Below are 15526 nucleotides of genomic sequence, written 5' to 3'. Positions count from 1 at the left end.
TTATCGCACTTTTTTACTTCCAAAAATATCAAAATAAAAGCTGCCTTCTTGTCTTCTGAACTTCTTTTCTAATTTCCACAGAGATTTGAAATACATCAAATCGTGACAGACTTGATTTGGTAATTGGACTAATGGTCAGTCTACCTTCCTGTGTCAGTACATGCAGTGTTAAAGAAGAAAGATATTGTTGTGATTATTGTTATTGTTAAAACAGACTTTCTGCATTTTGTAAGTCCAAACTCCTCTGCCTCTGTATTGTTATATCAAGTCGTCTAACATGGTATAATGTAATTTCAGGGACACACACTCAATGCGGACAGTACACACCAGCAAACACTGGGTCCCCTACGTGTTCTGTCTGACAACAAATCACAAAAACCTGTCCATAGGCTTCACGCTTTCTATTGTCGGGATATTTGATTATATTTAAGGGAGGCAAGAAAAAGCTTCTCGAAGCAAATACCAGCAACAGCTAATAAATAACAACAGTCTCGGCATAACACATCCACTGCATAAGTTACTCTCACCCTTTAAGTCATAAAACCTCTACATACTAAAGTTAATTCTCCGTTGCACATTAAGTCCAGAGTCTCTCGAGTGGGAAACCTCAACTGGTAACACCAACGTCCCACACCGGTGTTACAGAGCAAACAGAATAGAAAAAGATTACACTTACGTTGAAGTCTGTGTCCGAACAGACATGCACCACACACACACACTCACACATACACATACACACACCCTCACACACACCCATAAACCCCCATCCGCACACCACACCCCCATACACACACACACACCCACACACACCTTTTGAATCCTTTGTTTATACCTCCAGTGTTATCCACTCGACCATCCACTGCCGACACTGGGTAAGCAGACAGTGTAGACTAATGACTCACAATTTCTATAATCCTTGTAAGTGAAGATACTTCAGGCTGACGAGGGCAACTCCTATAATCCTCTCTGTTTTCCTCTTACCTTGCCCCCGCTAATTCCTCAAATCCTTACAACTCAATGAATAAACAATTCTAACGCACGTCTACTCTTTGTTACAACAGAAAAACGTTTCCTTCAATAACAAAATCTCCGCTAAATGTTAAGATTCCATCTCATTCTTTCACCGACCGTTACAAAGATAACCATAATAACAACCCTAATAATAATAATAAAAATAAATATCCAATAGCTTGTCTAGTCAAGGAATCACTCACATTCCAGACTCTTTCACACACAAAAATCTTCACATCGTCTTTCTACCTCCTCGACTTGTTTGGGAATGAAGAATTGAGTTCTCAACAACTACAGGGTTCCAATGAACAACTCATTCAATCGTGCGCTCTTCCATAAGCCATGCTCACTGTCACGCATTTCTAGTATCCTATTGCCAAGGGCGACAAGCCATGATCTTGAAACAGTAAAGGGTAACAACCCATGCTCTGACTTAAAATAGTACAAGTGAATTTATGGCGAGACAAGGTTGCAGCTATCAACAACTCAATTACTCAGTATTTAGACTTTGCCAGTTTCTTTTCGTGCTAATTACTGTCAGTCCAGCAGACTCCATTAATAGGAACTGAAGCAATCAGTATCCTAAACAAATCGGCAAAAGATTGTGAAAAAAAATCATACTTAAATAGAAATTTTTAAAAAAAATCAATTTCTAGAAGAAAACTAAATTCAAACTGATAAACCTGACGTGGTATTTAGCCGGTAAACTCTTCTCCTCACCCTATTTTAACAGTTGTAAGATTTTTTTTTTTTTACTAAATTATTTGAAGTTACTGAAGTTCATTAAGTTGAAATGTTTATTTACCGGCATTTAACTAAATCGGCAAACTGCATTCATAAATGTTTTGTAATGACACTGTCATATTGTGTTTACTTGTCTTAGTTCATTGTATTTCACTGTGAACAGCTAAGTAGCTTTCAATGACTTGTAGACTTCTCTCTGTGATCGTGTGATCGCATCTCAACGAGTGCAACGTTTTTTAATATTTCTGTCATCAATCTTTTCAATATTTTTGCTTATATATTGCACAAATTTATCCACACACACACACAAACACCGTGCACGCACGCACGCACGCACGCACACACACGCGAGCACAAGACCGGAACATACGTCACTCGCCTACTTTCATTGAACTGATCGCAGTGACTGGCTTGTCTGTCTGCGTGTGTTTCAATGTTTAGTAACCGGATTTGTACAGTGTGTCTCCTGTGTCCGGCACAATCGATTCATCAGCACATCGCCTGTATAAACCTTCCTCCTCGTCGACATCAGTTGTATCAGTCATGGCGAGCGCTGTGTCTCTCAGTGTCTCTGGTCTGTTTCTGTTGATAACTTTGTGCCTCGGGCAAGGAGTGTGTGAGTACAAACATTTGTTATTTTTTACTGTGGCTGTTGATAGATTTGAGAACTGCTAGCAATACAATCGTTACATACTCACCTCTTTGTCTAATTCTTCAAGAATAATGTTTTTATAGATATGTAAAATTATGAGTCCAACAACAAGCAGACTATGTGTGTACTGCTTTATAAGAGCATTTTTATCTGTTTATGTGTTTGTGATGAAAATTAAAATTTAATTATTAGTAGGGTCTTTTGATAAATATATCTTAACTCACTTTACAAATCGCACTGTGTGGTCAGACGTTGTCCTTGAGGTGCTATAAAGAAACAATGAGTATCTAGTGATGAGCTGTATGCTCACCTACTACTGTGTTGTCCCAGACAATGTGGCCCTCAACAAAAACTACAGTCAAAGCTCGTTTCACGGCGGCTTTACTAAGAATGCAGCAAACGCAGCAAACGGCAACACTAGCGGGAATTAGATAATAATAACTGTATCCACACTGATGCTAAAGACAAGTCTCCATCTTGGCAAGTAGACCTGGGAGGTTGACTATCCCATTCTCAACATCACACTTTATGGAAGAACTGGCTGTAAGTAAGATGGGGCTTGTATCAACTGCTTAAGTCGACAGATGAAGTTATTACTATCGCTTGAATTACTTAGATAAGATTTACAAAGGAGCTAGAATAAACAGATCGTTAGCAACCAAACATTTAATTTTTGTTTTCTTTGTTCCAAATCTTCAATCTAATTGTTGAAAAAAAATGAAACAAGAACAAAACAAACTACGAAATCTTTCCTTCTCTATCTGCTCCCTCTATGCGGGTGTGTGTGTGTTTGTGTGTGTGTGTGATTAATTAAATAAGTTGGTCACTAGGAGTGTGTATGTGTCGGAGAGAGTGAGACAATTTTTCTGTTATGTCAATCGTTTTAGTTGAAGGTAACTTTTTTCTCTTATTTTACAGATACAAATATTCTCTATATAACCTTTGAGATGAAATAAATTAATATATGGTGATTTTGTGTAGATTCAAGGCGTCTATCCCGTGTAACTGTCAAAGTAGATGATCACGAATGCACCAAGATTGACGATGACCCTAAAACCACCAAGTTACACCTCTCTTGTCACCAAACACTGTATGGGAGAAAGGTTAATATCACCAGAAAATACAGCAACTCGCTTCATGGTGAAGAAGATGTCATCAACATTTGTGAGGTCCAAATATGGGGTAAGTTTTCCACCAGTGATACTTTATTCTATTTGTCTGTGTAGTGCTTTAATGATCACATAACATCTGCTTACACCTGCTTTTAAAAAGAAAGCGAAGTTTTTATTAAAAAATTACTTAATATGATACCCACAAACAAAAAAATGTGCTGAAGTACTGACATGTCCATAAGTCTGTTTTTCATAAACGTGGCTAAAATCGTCAGGAGGTTGCTCGTATCCACAAGCTAATGTTTATACTTCACTAGAAAGACTTTACATTAAAATGTTGAAATATAAGGCAGCTTAGTGATGATATGAGGTTCAATGTAGTGATGACAGACGAAGGAACTGTAATAGCATTAGATACAAAATATTAGCTACAGAAATGTATAAATAGGAGATGAAAAACAAAATGCCTCAGGCAAGTAAAGAGTTCAACACGATGTCGAGGACGCCATCAAACATGTCGGTCTAACCAATGACACCGGATGCACAAGAGTTGTTGATGTGAATGATACAAATCACAAAATGAACCACAAATGAAGTGGCAGGACATGGAGACCGTATGGCAACGATGTTATCTGTCCATTCAAATTGAAAAGTGGATGTCAGATCGTCAAAGAAACAGAAAAACACAAAGAGAGCTTCTTCCTGCAGCCTGTATTGCGAGGCGTAATCAATCTCTACCAGTTGTTATATTATTATATTTTATAATTTTAATGTTTATACATTTATAAATGTGCTTAATGTGCTAATAATGTGATCTGCTGGAACTTTGTGGTGTGTATATATAGGTTTGGAGAGTAGGTGCTTACGTTACTAAGTAAAATATATTATAAAGTACAGTGTATCATTAGCTCTGTACTCTCGAACTGTATCCTCTTTTTCTGAAGTGTTTTTAAATTGTTTTCAATTCCGTTTTGTCTTTTGTAAATTATTGGTGGTGACTTTTCAAGTGTGTTCTGCCGGCTATTATGGCGACAAGTGTGATCAGAGATGTGAACACTGCAAGCACAATGCCTGCAGTCGCTACAGTGGACAATGCATCGATGGCGCGTGTAACGCCGGATACACTAGTGACACGTGTACACACAGTAAGTCATTGATTTGATGACAGGACGTGTGTATTTATAGTCTTGAATAGTAAGGATACAGTATGCAAGGATATAGAGAGACTAGACGACCAAGCGACAAACAGACTTTTCACTGTAGCTTCATCTTCATACTCACTTGAGCTTCAAATATGACACAGAAAAATTGATAGTTTAATGTAGAGACTAAAGAATAAGTAAAAACTTCTGTTTACAAAAGAATGACCATTTTGTTATGTTTATTGACCTTTTTCCGCTCCAGAATGCGGGAGAAATATGTTTGGCGAGAACTGCAACAGCAGCTGTGGACAGTGTAAGGACCACGAGACCTGTAACCACATCGACGGCATCTGCACCCAAGGCTGTGCCCCGGGGTGGATCCAGCCCACGTGTCATGAGAGTGAGTGAACTGGGAAACACATACACCCTCACTCTCATATGCATTGTGTTGTGTGTCCGTGCTTACTGTCACATTTCCTGTTTCCTGCACCAATTGTATCCAAGTGTTTGTATGTCCACACTGCCAGAGTGTCCTGGAGGGTTTTTCGGCGACAAGTGCAGCCACGAGTGCGGGCACTGCCTCAACGACAGCGACTGCCATCACCAAACCGGTGTCTGCGATACAGGATGCGCCCCTGGCTACGAAGAAAGCACCTGTGAATATGGTATCATTTTTTTTTAATTCCTTGTCGGTGGTGTGAAACGGTAGTTAACCTGTCGTTTTCTAGGTCTGTCCGTCGTTTACACTTTTCTGTAATCAAATCCAGATTGTGTTATAAACATTTCACATGTATCCAACGTCTTCTGAGTTACTGTAGCACTATTCACTTGTCTATTAACCTCTCTCTCGTTTTGTCCGTGCTCTTTTCCCGACTTCAGTTTATGTAAGATTTTTTGTGAAAGAGTTGGGCGCACGCAGTGCTCTGACATTGTTACCATGGACTGGTTGCTGTCATTGTTGTGGTTCTTCTTATCATCATCGCAACGATTGTTATCATTGCTGTCAGGTAAGTGCATGTGCAAGTTAAAGTACTGTCTCTGTTTCACTTTCATTCTCAACAATCCTTTTAATCTCGAGTCAAGTAAACATTAAAATAACAAAATGTAGGTGGTAAAGTGTCCAGATTCATGTCTGAGATTACTACATATAAAACATAAAGCCTGATGATATCAAAATAGTTTGCAACTAAATTTAGTCAACTGCCGTTGGCTAGCAGGTATTAGTTAAAAATTACATTCTTAAAAATTCTACATAAATTATGTAGAAGAATGTTCTGGAATTGACAGAACTATCGTATAACAACTTCGACATTGTTACTGTGAAATCCATGTGCCACAGCTGAAGAGCGATGTCACAGTTCATGAAGTATCACTTGTCTCTTGCCGGCTGATGAAGGACACTTTATTTAATTTTGTGTTGATTTTATAGGAATGCATATGTTTATATGAAAGAATGATTATGCTTTCTTGTTCCTCATCAGATTACTTAAGTGTAAATGGTTTTTTTCCAGGAAAATTGTAATATTTCAAATGTTTGTGTTTGTTTATTTTTAAAGACGACGTCGTTTAAACAAAATGGCTGATTCTAAAGAAAAGGTGGCTTCTCCTAAGAGGCCATCGAGAGAACATCCCATCCTGATAACCCCGATGTTTCCAACGTTCATGGTAACTCCTCCCTCTGTCTGTCTCTCCACCTCTCTCTCTTTCTCTCCACCTCTCTCTCTCTTCACTACCTCTCTCTGTCTTCCTTGTCAGTGTTAGTGGTTAGTGGTGTAAAGTATACAACTCAGACGTTCTTCTCTTTGTGACTCAAATCATTTCGTTTCGTCTCTTCCTATCGATCAACAACAATTGCTAATAGCATCGTTTTCGTAATCATTATTCGTACATTACATAATTCACACTTAGTTTCATAGACTTCAAACATGCATCTTTCTCTTGACCTCAATAAAGGAACTTCGGTGAGTTCTTCCGCCATGTATGAAAACCCTCATCACTTAGCCACGCAGCGAACAACTCTACCGAAAGAAGGAAACATCGAGAAAGATCGATGTCAGGGACGGCGACAGAAGGGGGATGGACACAGAGGAAGCTGACGAGGACGCAGAAGAAAATTGCGAGGCGGGGAAGAACTGTACGCTAAAGTCTCGAAATTCCACGGAGCTGACGTGAGTCTCAAGTCTCTGAGCAAATACGTTACGGAAAGACTGCGCAGCAAAAAACTGTATGAAGAGTTTTCGGTAAGGAAGTGTCACAAAAATATAGTACACTGTCTTTACTGAACAGTGAACAGTATTCAGTAAAGCACAGGCAATTATGAAAAAAAATTATATAATTAAACAAACAGCCATCAGCAGTCTTCAAAAAATTTACTTTTACCTTATCAGAACTCAAATCGCAATTTTCATTCAGTTTATTCTGATAACCTGAAAATTTGTTTCCCCTTGTATTTTCGAGTATTAAGAACATATTCATCGCTTACTTGTCAGAGTGTTTGTTCTCGAATTTCTTTTAATTGAACGAACAAATTTATTTCTTTGGAAGTCAATATTCCGACTACAATAAAATAAAAGTATTTTACCATCACTTGCCAGAACCTTCCCCCTGGTCTGATCCACGACTGCAGTATCGGCAAGATGAGCGAGAACCGCTATAAAAACCGATTTAATAGCATCCTACCCTGTGAGTACGCTCTGAGACGGTTAATCACTTATTTTCTGGCTTTAAAGTTTGACGGATTGCAAATCGTTGTCAGATGAATGAGCTGATCACACTACAGTAATAGAAAGAGTTTCAGAAAATCCAAGGATACAACCCCTCATAGTTTTTTAAACATAAACCTAAAACTATCACTCACAGAATGAAGTAAAACCCGTGACGTCAGGAATGTACATAGGTATGAGTGTGTTTTGAAGGCTGAGGCGAAGCGAAGAGGAGAGCTGTGACTGTGTATTACTTAGGTGAGTCTGTGGCATGTGTACATGGGGAGTTCACTCTAAGGATACTGATGTCAAAAGGTTTCAGTCTTGTAGACCTTTAGACAGTAAGCAGTTAACACGTCTATGGCAACTAACAGCTTCTAATAGCACAAACATTGTAATGGAAATTATTTAACTTTCTATTAATTCTTTGACAGACTGTTGGTGATAAAACGTGTCTTAACCTGTCTGAGGATATTGCTAAATACACGTTAGCTGTAGCTGAACCACTTTCCTTCCAATCTAATTGCTTCCCTTTGATCCTAATCCAATACTGACAATGTAACATGCAATCCTAACACACAAAAAAACTAAACTTACATGGTAAAATCAAAGATCGTTGAGTTTATTTTTATCTTAATTTTTCTCTCTTTCTAGATGATTTCAACCGTGTTGTTCTTCAAAAGGTTGATGGAGAGGATGCTTCTGATTACATTAACGCCAGTGTCATACAGGTCTCAAGCACTTGGTCACCTGAGATATGCTCCATTAGTATCACAAAAAGTCAAAACTTTATTAAAACCAATTTCACACAATCTGCAACCTGTAACGCTCTTCAAAAATGTGCCGACAAATGAATCTACTACTGATGCTTACTTTTGAATACATTTGAGAAATTTGTATAATATAAAATGACCTGCTTCATTCCTCTAGTCCATATTTACAGTAGGTGTTAATATATTAGTTTTCAAGGTGCTGTCTGCACTGCAAAGACAGATTACACAAACACCTATAGTAAAACATCTGTTCAAGAGACAGCTTTGTTACGGAGGAAACATGGTCAGATGTCCAAGCAATTGGTTATACAATGCAATCTAAAATTCACTGTTTTGAAGCAATACTTTTTAACATATTTATTAAAAGTGGCATCTATGTTTAATAATCGTTTTATCTAACAGGGTTACAAGCAAAGCAAAGGCTATATCGCAGCTCAAGGTCAGTACACCTTTTCGTTTTGTCTGATCTTATGTTGTAATCCGTTAATCGTGGTAACATCACAAGGTGAAGCTTTTCTAAAGAGTTTTTCGTGTGACAAAACTGTATATAAGAATACTAAAAGACTATGCGCTGTATAATCGAATAATAATATTTATTTGTAATCAGAAAGTAATCGAGTGTTATCGGACTTTGCAGCACCGAGAGACAACACAGTGGACGACTTTTGGCGGATGGTGTGGCAAGAGCAGGTTATCCAGATAATCATGTTGACAAACCTTAGTGAGAACAAAAAGGTAATTTTTTCTATACAAATGTTTTTATTGTGAATGAACCTTTTCTTACTTCAACGACTTTGAATGAACTGCTCCTTGAGCCACAGGTCGTGACACCTTTATCCCAAATGTATTTATGTAATTCTGTAATTATAAAGTAGTTGATTATATATCTTCATATTCAAAAGCAACTCCATCTTTGAATGGGAGCTCTTCTTCATCCCTTTACGTTTAACATTACTGCATTCAGACGGTAACTGAAAGGTAACTACGACGAAGTTATCGCTCCTGTTCCAGAACAAGTGCTGCCACTATTGGCCGGAAGTGAATGAGAGAAGACTTTACGGACACGTGGGAGTGAAATGCATTGAGGAAGAACAGAGAGCGTTTTACGTCATCAGAACTTTTGACGTCAGAGTGAACAACGTGAGCAAATTATTTCGTCACGTTATTTGACGCTAGAAATTAAACTACGTCATGACCGTTGACCCGAGCGACCCCAGTTTCCGGTGATTGTGTTTATATATCACTAATATTTTTGCTCCCTTATCGTAGTGTTCAGGTTGGGGCTGACTGATGATCAAAAACTTTTTTAAATTACTTACTTTTCTTACTTGCTTTAATGTCATGTTCCGCTATTGACCTTTTCTGGAACTTTCCACGAGTTAGCGTACTTGAGATGTTTGTTGCTATAGCTTTTCAAATTTGTGTCCATTCACTTTTCGTACCGACCAGACAACCCGCCATGTGGAGCAATATCAGTACACGAGCTGGTTGGACCATTCTGTTCCATCTGCCATCCACCTCGTCGACTTCTGGGCGATGTCAAAGCACGAGCACCCCGCAACTCGTCCTCACCTCCCCTTGTACACTGCAGGTCAGGGGAGACAAAGCCGTTTCTCGTATTTCCATTAAATATTCTTCCAGAACAGAAATGAACAGAAGTCTGTGTATTAATATGCAGTTGATGATAATATTCCTTTTATGCCTCATTAGTGCTGGAGTGGGTCGAACAGGAACCTACATTGCACTGGACTTGATGATAGAGCATGCGCGTCACGAGAGTAAAGTCAGCTTCTTCAAGACGGTTAAGCGCTTGAGAGATGATAGATGCTCGATGGTACAAAACAAGGTGGGAACTACTCCACTGTATTGTCACTAGGCTAGAGCTCATGTTTAGAGAATACATTTGACACACATTTCTGTGTGTATGTGTGTGTGCCGTGCGTGGGTGCGTGGGTTGGGCTGTGCCTCTATTTAGTAAGTTTCTGTATGGAGTAGCCAAATAAGATTCGCCATTCATTTTATTCACTGCATTATTTCTAACAGGACCAGTACACGTTCTTGCACGAAGCAGTGCTCGAGGCTTACAGCAGAGAGAAGGCTGTACTTGATTTGACCTCTTTTGACCTGGCCTTCCCAAGCCGCATCGTGCCCACTAAATCCAACAAACGGATCGACAAAGAGTTTAAGGTAAACATGGCAAACATGGTTATATCATACATATTAATTCTTTTTACTCACTGAATGCTTTCTACTGCATCTCAATAGCTAAGTTTATGACAGCTAACTCTCATTTTACACTTGTCTTTCAGACTGTACAACACATGCGTGAACTCCTGGAGCCGCATACACACCACACCGCCTCTCTGGAAGAAAACAGATCCAAGAACCGTAACCCATACGCTCTACCTGGTGAGTTATCTGCCAATACCGTCGGGTTAAAACAAATGGGAAAGCTTCTGTGCTGGTGCTGTGTTTTTGTTTATATATTCAACATACGGTCATCATGATGTCCAAGAAACTTTCTAGTGCTTGAGGCGAATGACAGACTAAAGCAGTAAGAACAAAGATTTAATTTAAAAAAAAACTAGTCTCCAATTATGCGAGTGGCGACGAGTGTCTAATTAGACATTCATTATGACTGGATTAAGTAGACAGTCTAAAAAAATTCTGAAACATAAAGAGACCTGGATAAAGCAGAGAATGTAACGAAAGTTATAAAAGCGGTAGTAAAGCAAAGATTTCAAATAAGGAATACATCGCTTTTATCGTAAAGTTATTATTGGTGTACAAAATCGAAAAACACAGAGCCGGAAGCAAGCCCATTGTTTTAATACATGCTGCACTGTGAAATATGATGAACAACATTGGGCTCCTATACAAGTGGCTATTAGTGGTTTCCGGAACCAATTAAATATATTACATTATATTGAATGTGAAAAAGTGCTCGGCAATCGAACCTATCGGAGCCTTCCATAACAGATTGTGGTCGATTATCACTGTATGTTCATCTCTGTCAATGTTCTGCAGTCAGGTTTTCAATCAGATGTAAGTTAAGAGAATTACTGAAACTCGTGGGGTTTTGGTGGTGTTTCAATATGGTGTACGACTAGCCGCACTTTCTGGAAGAGTAAGCTGTGTGCTATGTACAGCCGGTAGATGCTATGAGAATGTGATAGCAAGGTGTCCTAAATATTTCCTTGTGGAGAAATATGTTGTAGATAAAAATATCGTACGATCCTCTGAAGATTGTGCCTGCTTGTTCCCCAGCTGACCAGCACCTGGTGTTTCTGGCCCCACAAGAACAAGACAGAGATTCCTATATAAACGCCGTCTACATGCCGGTAAGTGGTCAGCTGACATCTGTTGCGACTGCGCTGGACCAAGCTACACACAGACACTTACACTCTAAAGCTATGTAAGGATGATTAAGTGGTTACTTAGGTACAGATTATTGTGACTATAGTGAAATATATCAATGAAACAAGACCTCCACACGATAAGACTTGCTTTACTCTTGTCTCAGACCATGTTGAACGCACGTGGCTGTGTGCTGACGCAGCATCCTCTGCCTGAAACAGTTAAAAACTTCTGGAGACTGGTGGATACCTGTGGAGTCACCAGCATCGTCTTTCTTGGAGAGGTAGATAATGAACAAAAGAGTTTATTCTGCCTGTCTGTCAACTTTTCTTTCACTTTTTTTAATCCGTGATGGAAAGGGCACCAACAACAGACTCAGCTGTAATAGCAGTATACCTTTCATTGAACATGAATGTAACGTGTCATTTTAAGATTCATCTCCTTATTCTTGGTGGACTTTAATTTTTTTATTTTTTTATTTTTTTTGGCATAGACTCTAACATCGTTCTGGCCAATGAAAACTGGAGAGACAATTAAAATTGACCCCTACACTCTATCCCTATCACATGTAGAACAACAGGGAGCAAGTCTCACCTGTTATTATCTGATGTTCCAGGTAAGTAAAGACGCCTTTCGTAACACACATAAATGTATGTTAAATGCCATCAACACCCTTCATTATTTCTAGTTTCTATTAATTCCCTCCTAGATATTCAAACTTTCAAAACTCGACAAGTTGAAACTCGTTACATCGTATTAGAAAACAGTTGGGAGCGAGAAACAATTATGTATATTTAAATCCAACATAACGTGAGAACTTCTGAATAATTTCACGTACTCTAAACCAGTTCCACCCTTTTCGAGAAGGCTAGGATGGTCGAGAGATTCGGTTTCAAAAAGAAAGCTTTCAATGCGATCTAGAAAATGTCAATTAAAAACTTTTATGAATTGTGAGCGAATTTGAAGAACTCGGTGGACTTCTAAAATGTTTTGGTGAGTTTGTGAAAAATATGAAGAAAAAACCCAGTAAAAAGGTTTGCAGCATTGGATAGACTAACTAATGTACATGTCTGATAGAACAAGCACGAAGCCCGAGAAGTGCGGTTGCTTCACTATCAAGACTGGAAGTCCAAGCTACCCGCCAACACAGTTGACCTCCTGCAACTGATCGTCACCCTGGTAGACACCATGAAGGGCAAGGGACAGGGCCCTCTCCTCATTCAATGCTTGTGAGTTTAGCAGACTGTTTCAGATTAAGTTAATTCTGTAAGGCTGCTGTTAAGGCTATCAGCATCAATCGCAACTTTTATAAAACATAGCCTATCAATGAACTTTAAGTTAACTGTAATGTAACAAAATAACTACATACATGCCTATGTCGTGTATCTTACAGTCCTTTTTTTTTTATACAAAAGCAAATTCAAAACTAAGAAGATCAAAATGCTGTGATACGCTGTATTAGTGAGCGCCCCCCATTCCCATTGTTATTTGACTAACAGTGATGGAGCAGCTAGAAGCGGTCTGTTGTGTGCTGTGTGTGACATGATAATACGACTCATACATCATCGTGTGGTGGACGTGTACTCAGCTGTGCGGAGTGTGCACTATGTCAGACCTCAAGCCGTGACATCCGTGGTGAGTAGTGTTATGTCACCCATGCAAGAACTAGTGGAAAGGTCTCAGTAAGTAGTTCCTAGCTGACAGAACGCTGGGGCGCTTCCTGTGTGGTTAAAGGCAAACATTCAGTTGATTGAACTGATAATAAAATAAAAGTAGGTTTACTTTTAGCTAACAATCCAGTTTGCACCTCGTGACATACATATTGTTTACTAGCTGGCAGGCAGACACAGAGACAGAATGACAGACAAGCAAGTGGAGGGAACAAATATGCAGAAAGAATTAATCTTTTATGGCCAGGAAACATTTCAGATACTTTTACTTGAGACAAATGTATTCACCAATAACTCTACTGGCATCACCACTAAAGATATGTCTCTCTCTCTAGTTATCAATGTGTATGTCCTTTCAAACGAGCGGACAAACTGGCTGATTAAAATTTCACCAGAAAAGAAGTGTGCAAATATATAATCACGTGAAAGCATTCTATCAATGTGAACAGTATGTCACGAGAAATGTCCTTTATTTTGAAAATTTTAACTGGATTTTTCTGTTCCAGGAGGAATACCGCTTCTGCTACGAGGTGGCCCAGCAATATGAATATTCTAATCGCGTTTATGCTAACACATAAACAACGATTTCCCAACACACCAACACATCACGACAGAATATGTTGTACATGGACACCAGTCAACGACTTGATCAACAACAGAATTCGAACAAAGAACTAAAGGACTCTTGAGGACAATGACGCCAACTCTTTAAAGTGTTATCTTTACATTGATGTTGCTACCCTGGTGTTCGCGAAATATTAACTTTAAAAAAAATCATTACATACTATGTATAACTATTGGTGAAAATATGATTACAGATACAAAAATTTGTTAATTTAAAAAAATCTCGCCTGCCTTAATTCTTCTTAATGCACCTCGTTTTTGCAAAATAAAAATAAAATAGGTATATCCAATTGAGGTTACAAAATTATTTCTATACGCGGCTATCTCTGGTCTCGTTATTCATGATTGTTATATTTTGTTCATCGTCTTTATTCAACGACACGGGCTAAGGGAGGCTACTCTACTTGTACCTATGAAGCTAAAGGTTTGTGGAGTTAAATCCCTTTATGAATCTTGTTTTGGGCCAAGGGGGTGGTAACGTAAGCTTTATGATTTTTAGTAGGTTTAAAATGTGGTCCGACATTCACCAAAGGCCAGATAAGAACATTTAAGCCACATACTAAATGTGCTTTAAAGCTAACAGTGACTGCTGTATACTCATCGATATTCTGATGACATTATCGCCAAAGTCTCGGGGCAAAGTGTGTTGACCACAGGAGATGCGTATATATGTACTATTACAAGCTTTGAAAGAAAAGTGTCATACAGTTGCTTTCTTTTAGTGGACCATGCCATGCAGAATCCTCTTCTAGTAAACAGTACTGGGGATATGACCTTAGCTAACTCGAATGATTGAAGGCACGCGGTGCTTCAGCTATCTGTTGAAGTTTTAAGTATTTTTTAATTGTTTGTGCCAGTTAAATCGTATATGCCAGTGGTGTAGGACCCGAGTGTAAGAAGGAAAAGGACACCCCCTTCTTCTCACACATGTTGTGTTGCTTTGTTATTTACTGACAGAGTCTCTTACTCTCATGTTAATTAGGCAATTAACTTACATTAATTCGTTTCGAAATTAAGGTACGGTCTATGGTCTTTCAGGTTTGGGGATTATGATGTCAGCAGTAAGCAAACCAAACATTAATCCACTAACATCAGTAGCTTACAGTAGTCATCAGACATTAACCAGATGTTAGTTTGTAAAATAGTATAACGGGAATTTCTGTGTGTGTGTGTGTGAGAGAGAGAGACTAAACAATAAACTCGCCACAAAAACAAACCGAATACATAGACGCTGTCAGTATGCGTGGATAATGGATTGACTTTCTTTACTTTTATTCTGAAGAATACTTTGTATACTATGAAAGGCATGTTCACCTTTTAAAAGTACATATCAAAGATTAATGGTGTGATAAAACTTGGGTATTCTCATTATTCGGTTAGCGCCATTGTGTCAAAGTAGATCACAGAACATCGACACTCTTGACACCTGTAAATAGGTTATCAGCAAGCGGGTGTGTTTTCAAAACATTGTTCTCGAAGGCGGATTTGTGAACTGAATAAAGGACCCTAGCTCTTTTGAGGTTAATTGTATCCAGGTACATACAGACATTAAGACCAATGTGTAAATCCATATATAGGCGAGCGGACTGATTATAATATGTGATAGTAGAGATGACCTACCAAGACATGTACGGACAAAGTATATATGTTTCCTTCTGTGTTTCTAAACAATGGAACTCTCTTCCGTACCACATTCGTTATTCTCAATCAAAGGCAGTATTCAAACACTCGTCTGAAAT

General features: G+C 38.7%; 1 protein-coding gene across 1 annotated transcript; it reads left to right on the top strand.

Moving 5' to 3' along the window:
* The first annotated feature begins 6617 nt into the window (after window positions 1-6617).
* On the top strand, window positions 6618-15489 carry LOC112571907 (receptor-type tyrosine-protein phosphatase kappa-like). Its single transcript, XM_025251305.1, has 16 exons — window positions 6618-6901; window positions 7256-7343; window positions 8018-8094; window positions 8539-8575; window positions 8774-8871; window positions 9148-9276; window positions 9586-9727; window positions 9847-9982; window positions 10180-10323; window positions 10446-10545; window positions 11404-11477; window positions 11660-11776; window positions 11987-12109; window positions 12571-12722; window positions 12993-13128; window positions 13670-15489. Exons 8-16 carry the CDS (start codon window positions 9890-9892, stop codon window positions 13739-13741), a joined length of 1011 nt encoding a protein of 336 aa, XP_025107090.1. The 5' UTR covers window positions 6618-6901; window positions 7256-7343; window positions 8018-8094; window positions 8539-8575; window positions 8774-8871; window positions 9148-9276; window positions 9586-9727; window positions 9847-9889; the 3' UTR covers window positions 13742-15489.
* Window positions 15490-15526: the final 37 nt, after the last annotated feature.

The sequence above is a fragment of the Pomacea canaliculata genome, linkage group LG9 (genome assembly GCF_003073045.1).
Source record: "Pomacea canaliculata isolate SZHN2017 linkage group LG9, ASM307304v1, whole genome shotgun sequence".
NCBI lineage: Eukaryota > Metazoa > Mollusca > Gastropoda > Architaenioglossa > Ampullariidae > Pomacea > Pomacea canaliculata.
This window is presented reverse-complemented; position numbering and strand designations above follow the sequence as displayed.

Excerpts from the sequence above, each read along its gene's own strand:
- LOC112571907 (XM_025251305.1), top strand. The coding sequence starts at position 9,890 with ATGATAGAGCATGCGCGTCACGAGAGTAAAGTCAGCTTCTTCAAGACG. Across the intron at positions 10,324-10,445 it reads GGATCGACAAAGAGTTTAAG|ACTGTACAACACATGCGTGA; the intron begins GTAAACATGGCA and ends CTTGTCTTTCAG. Across the intron at positions 11,478-11,659 it reads TAAACGCCGTCTACATGCCG|ACCATGTTGAACGCACGTGG; the intron begins GTAAGTGGTCAG and ends CTCTTGTCTCAG.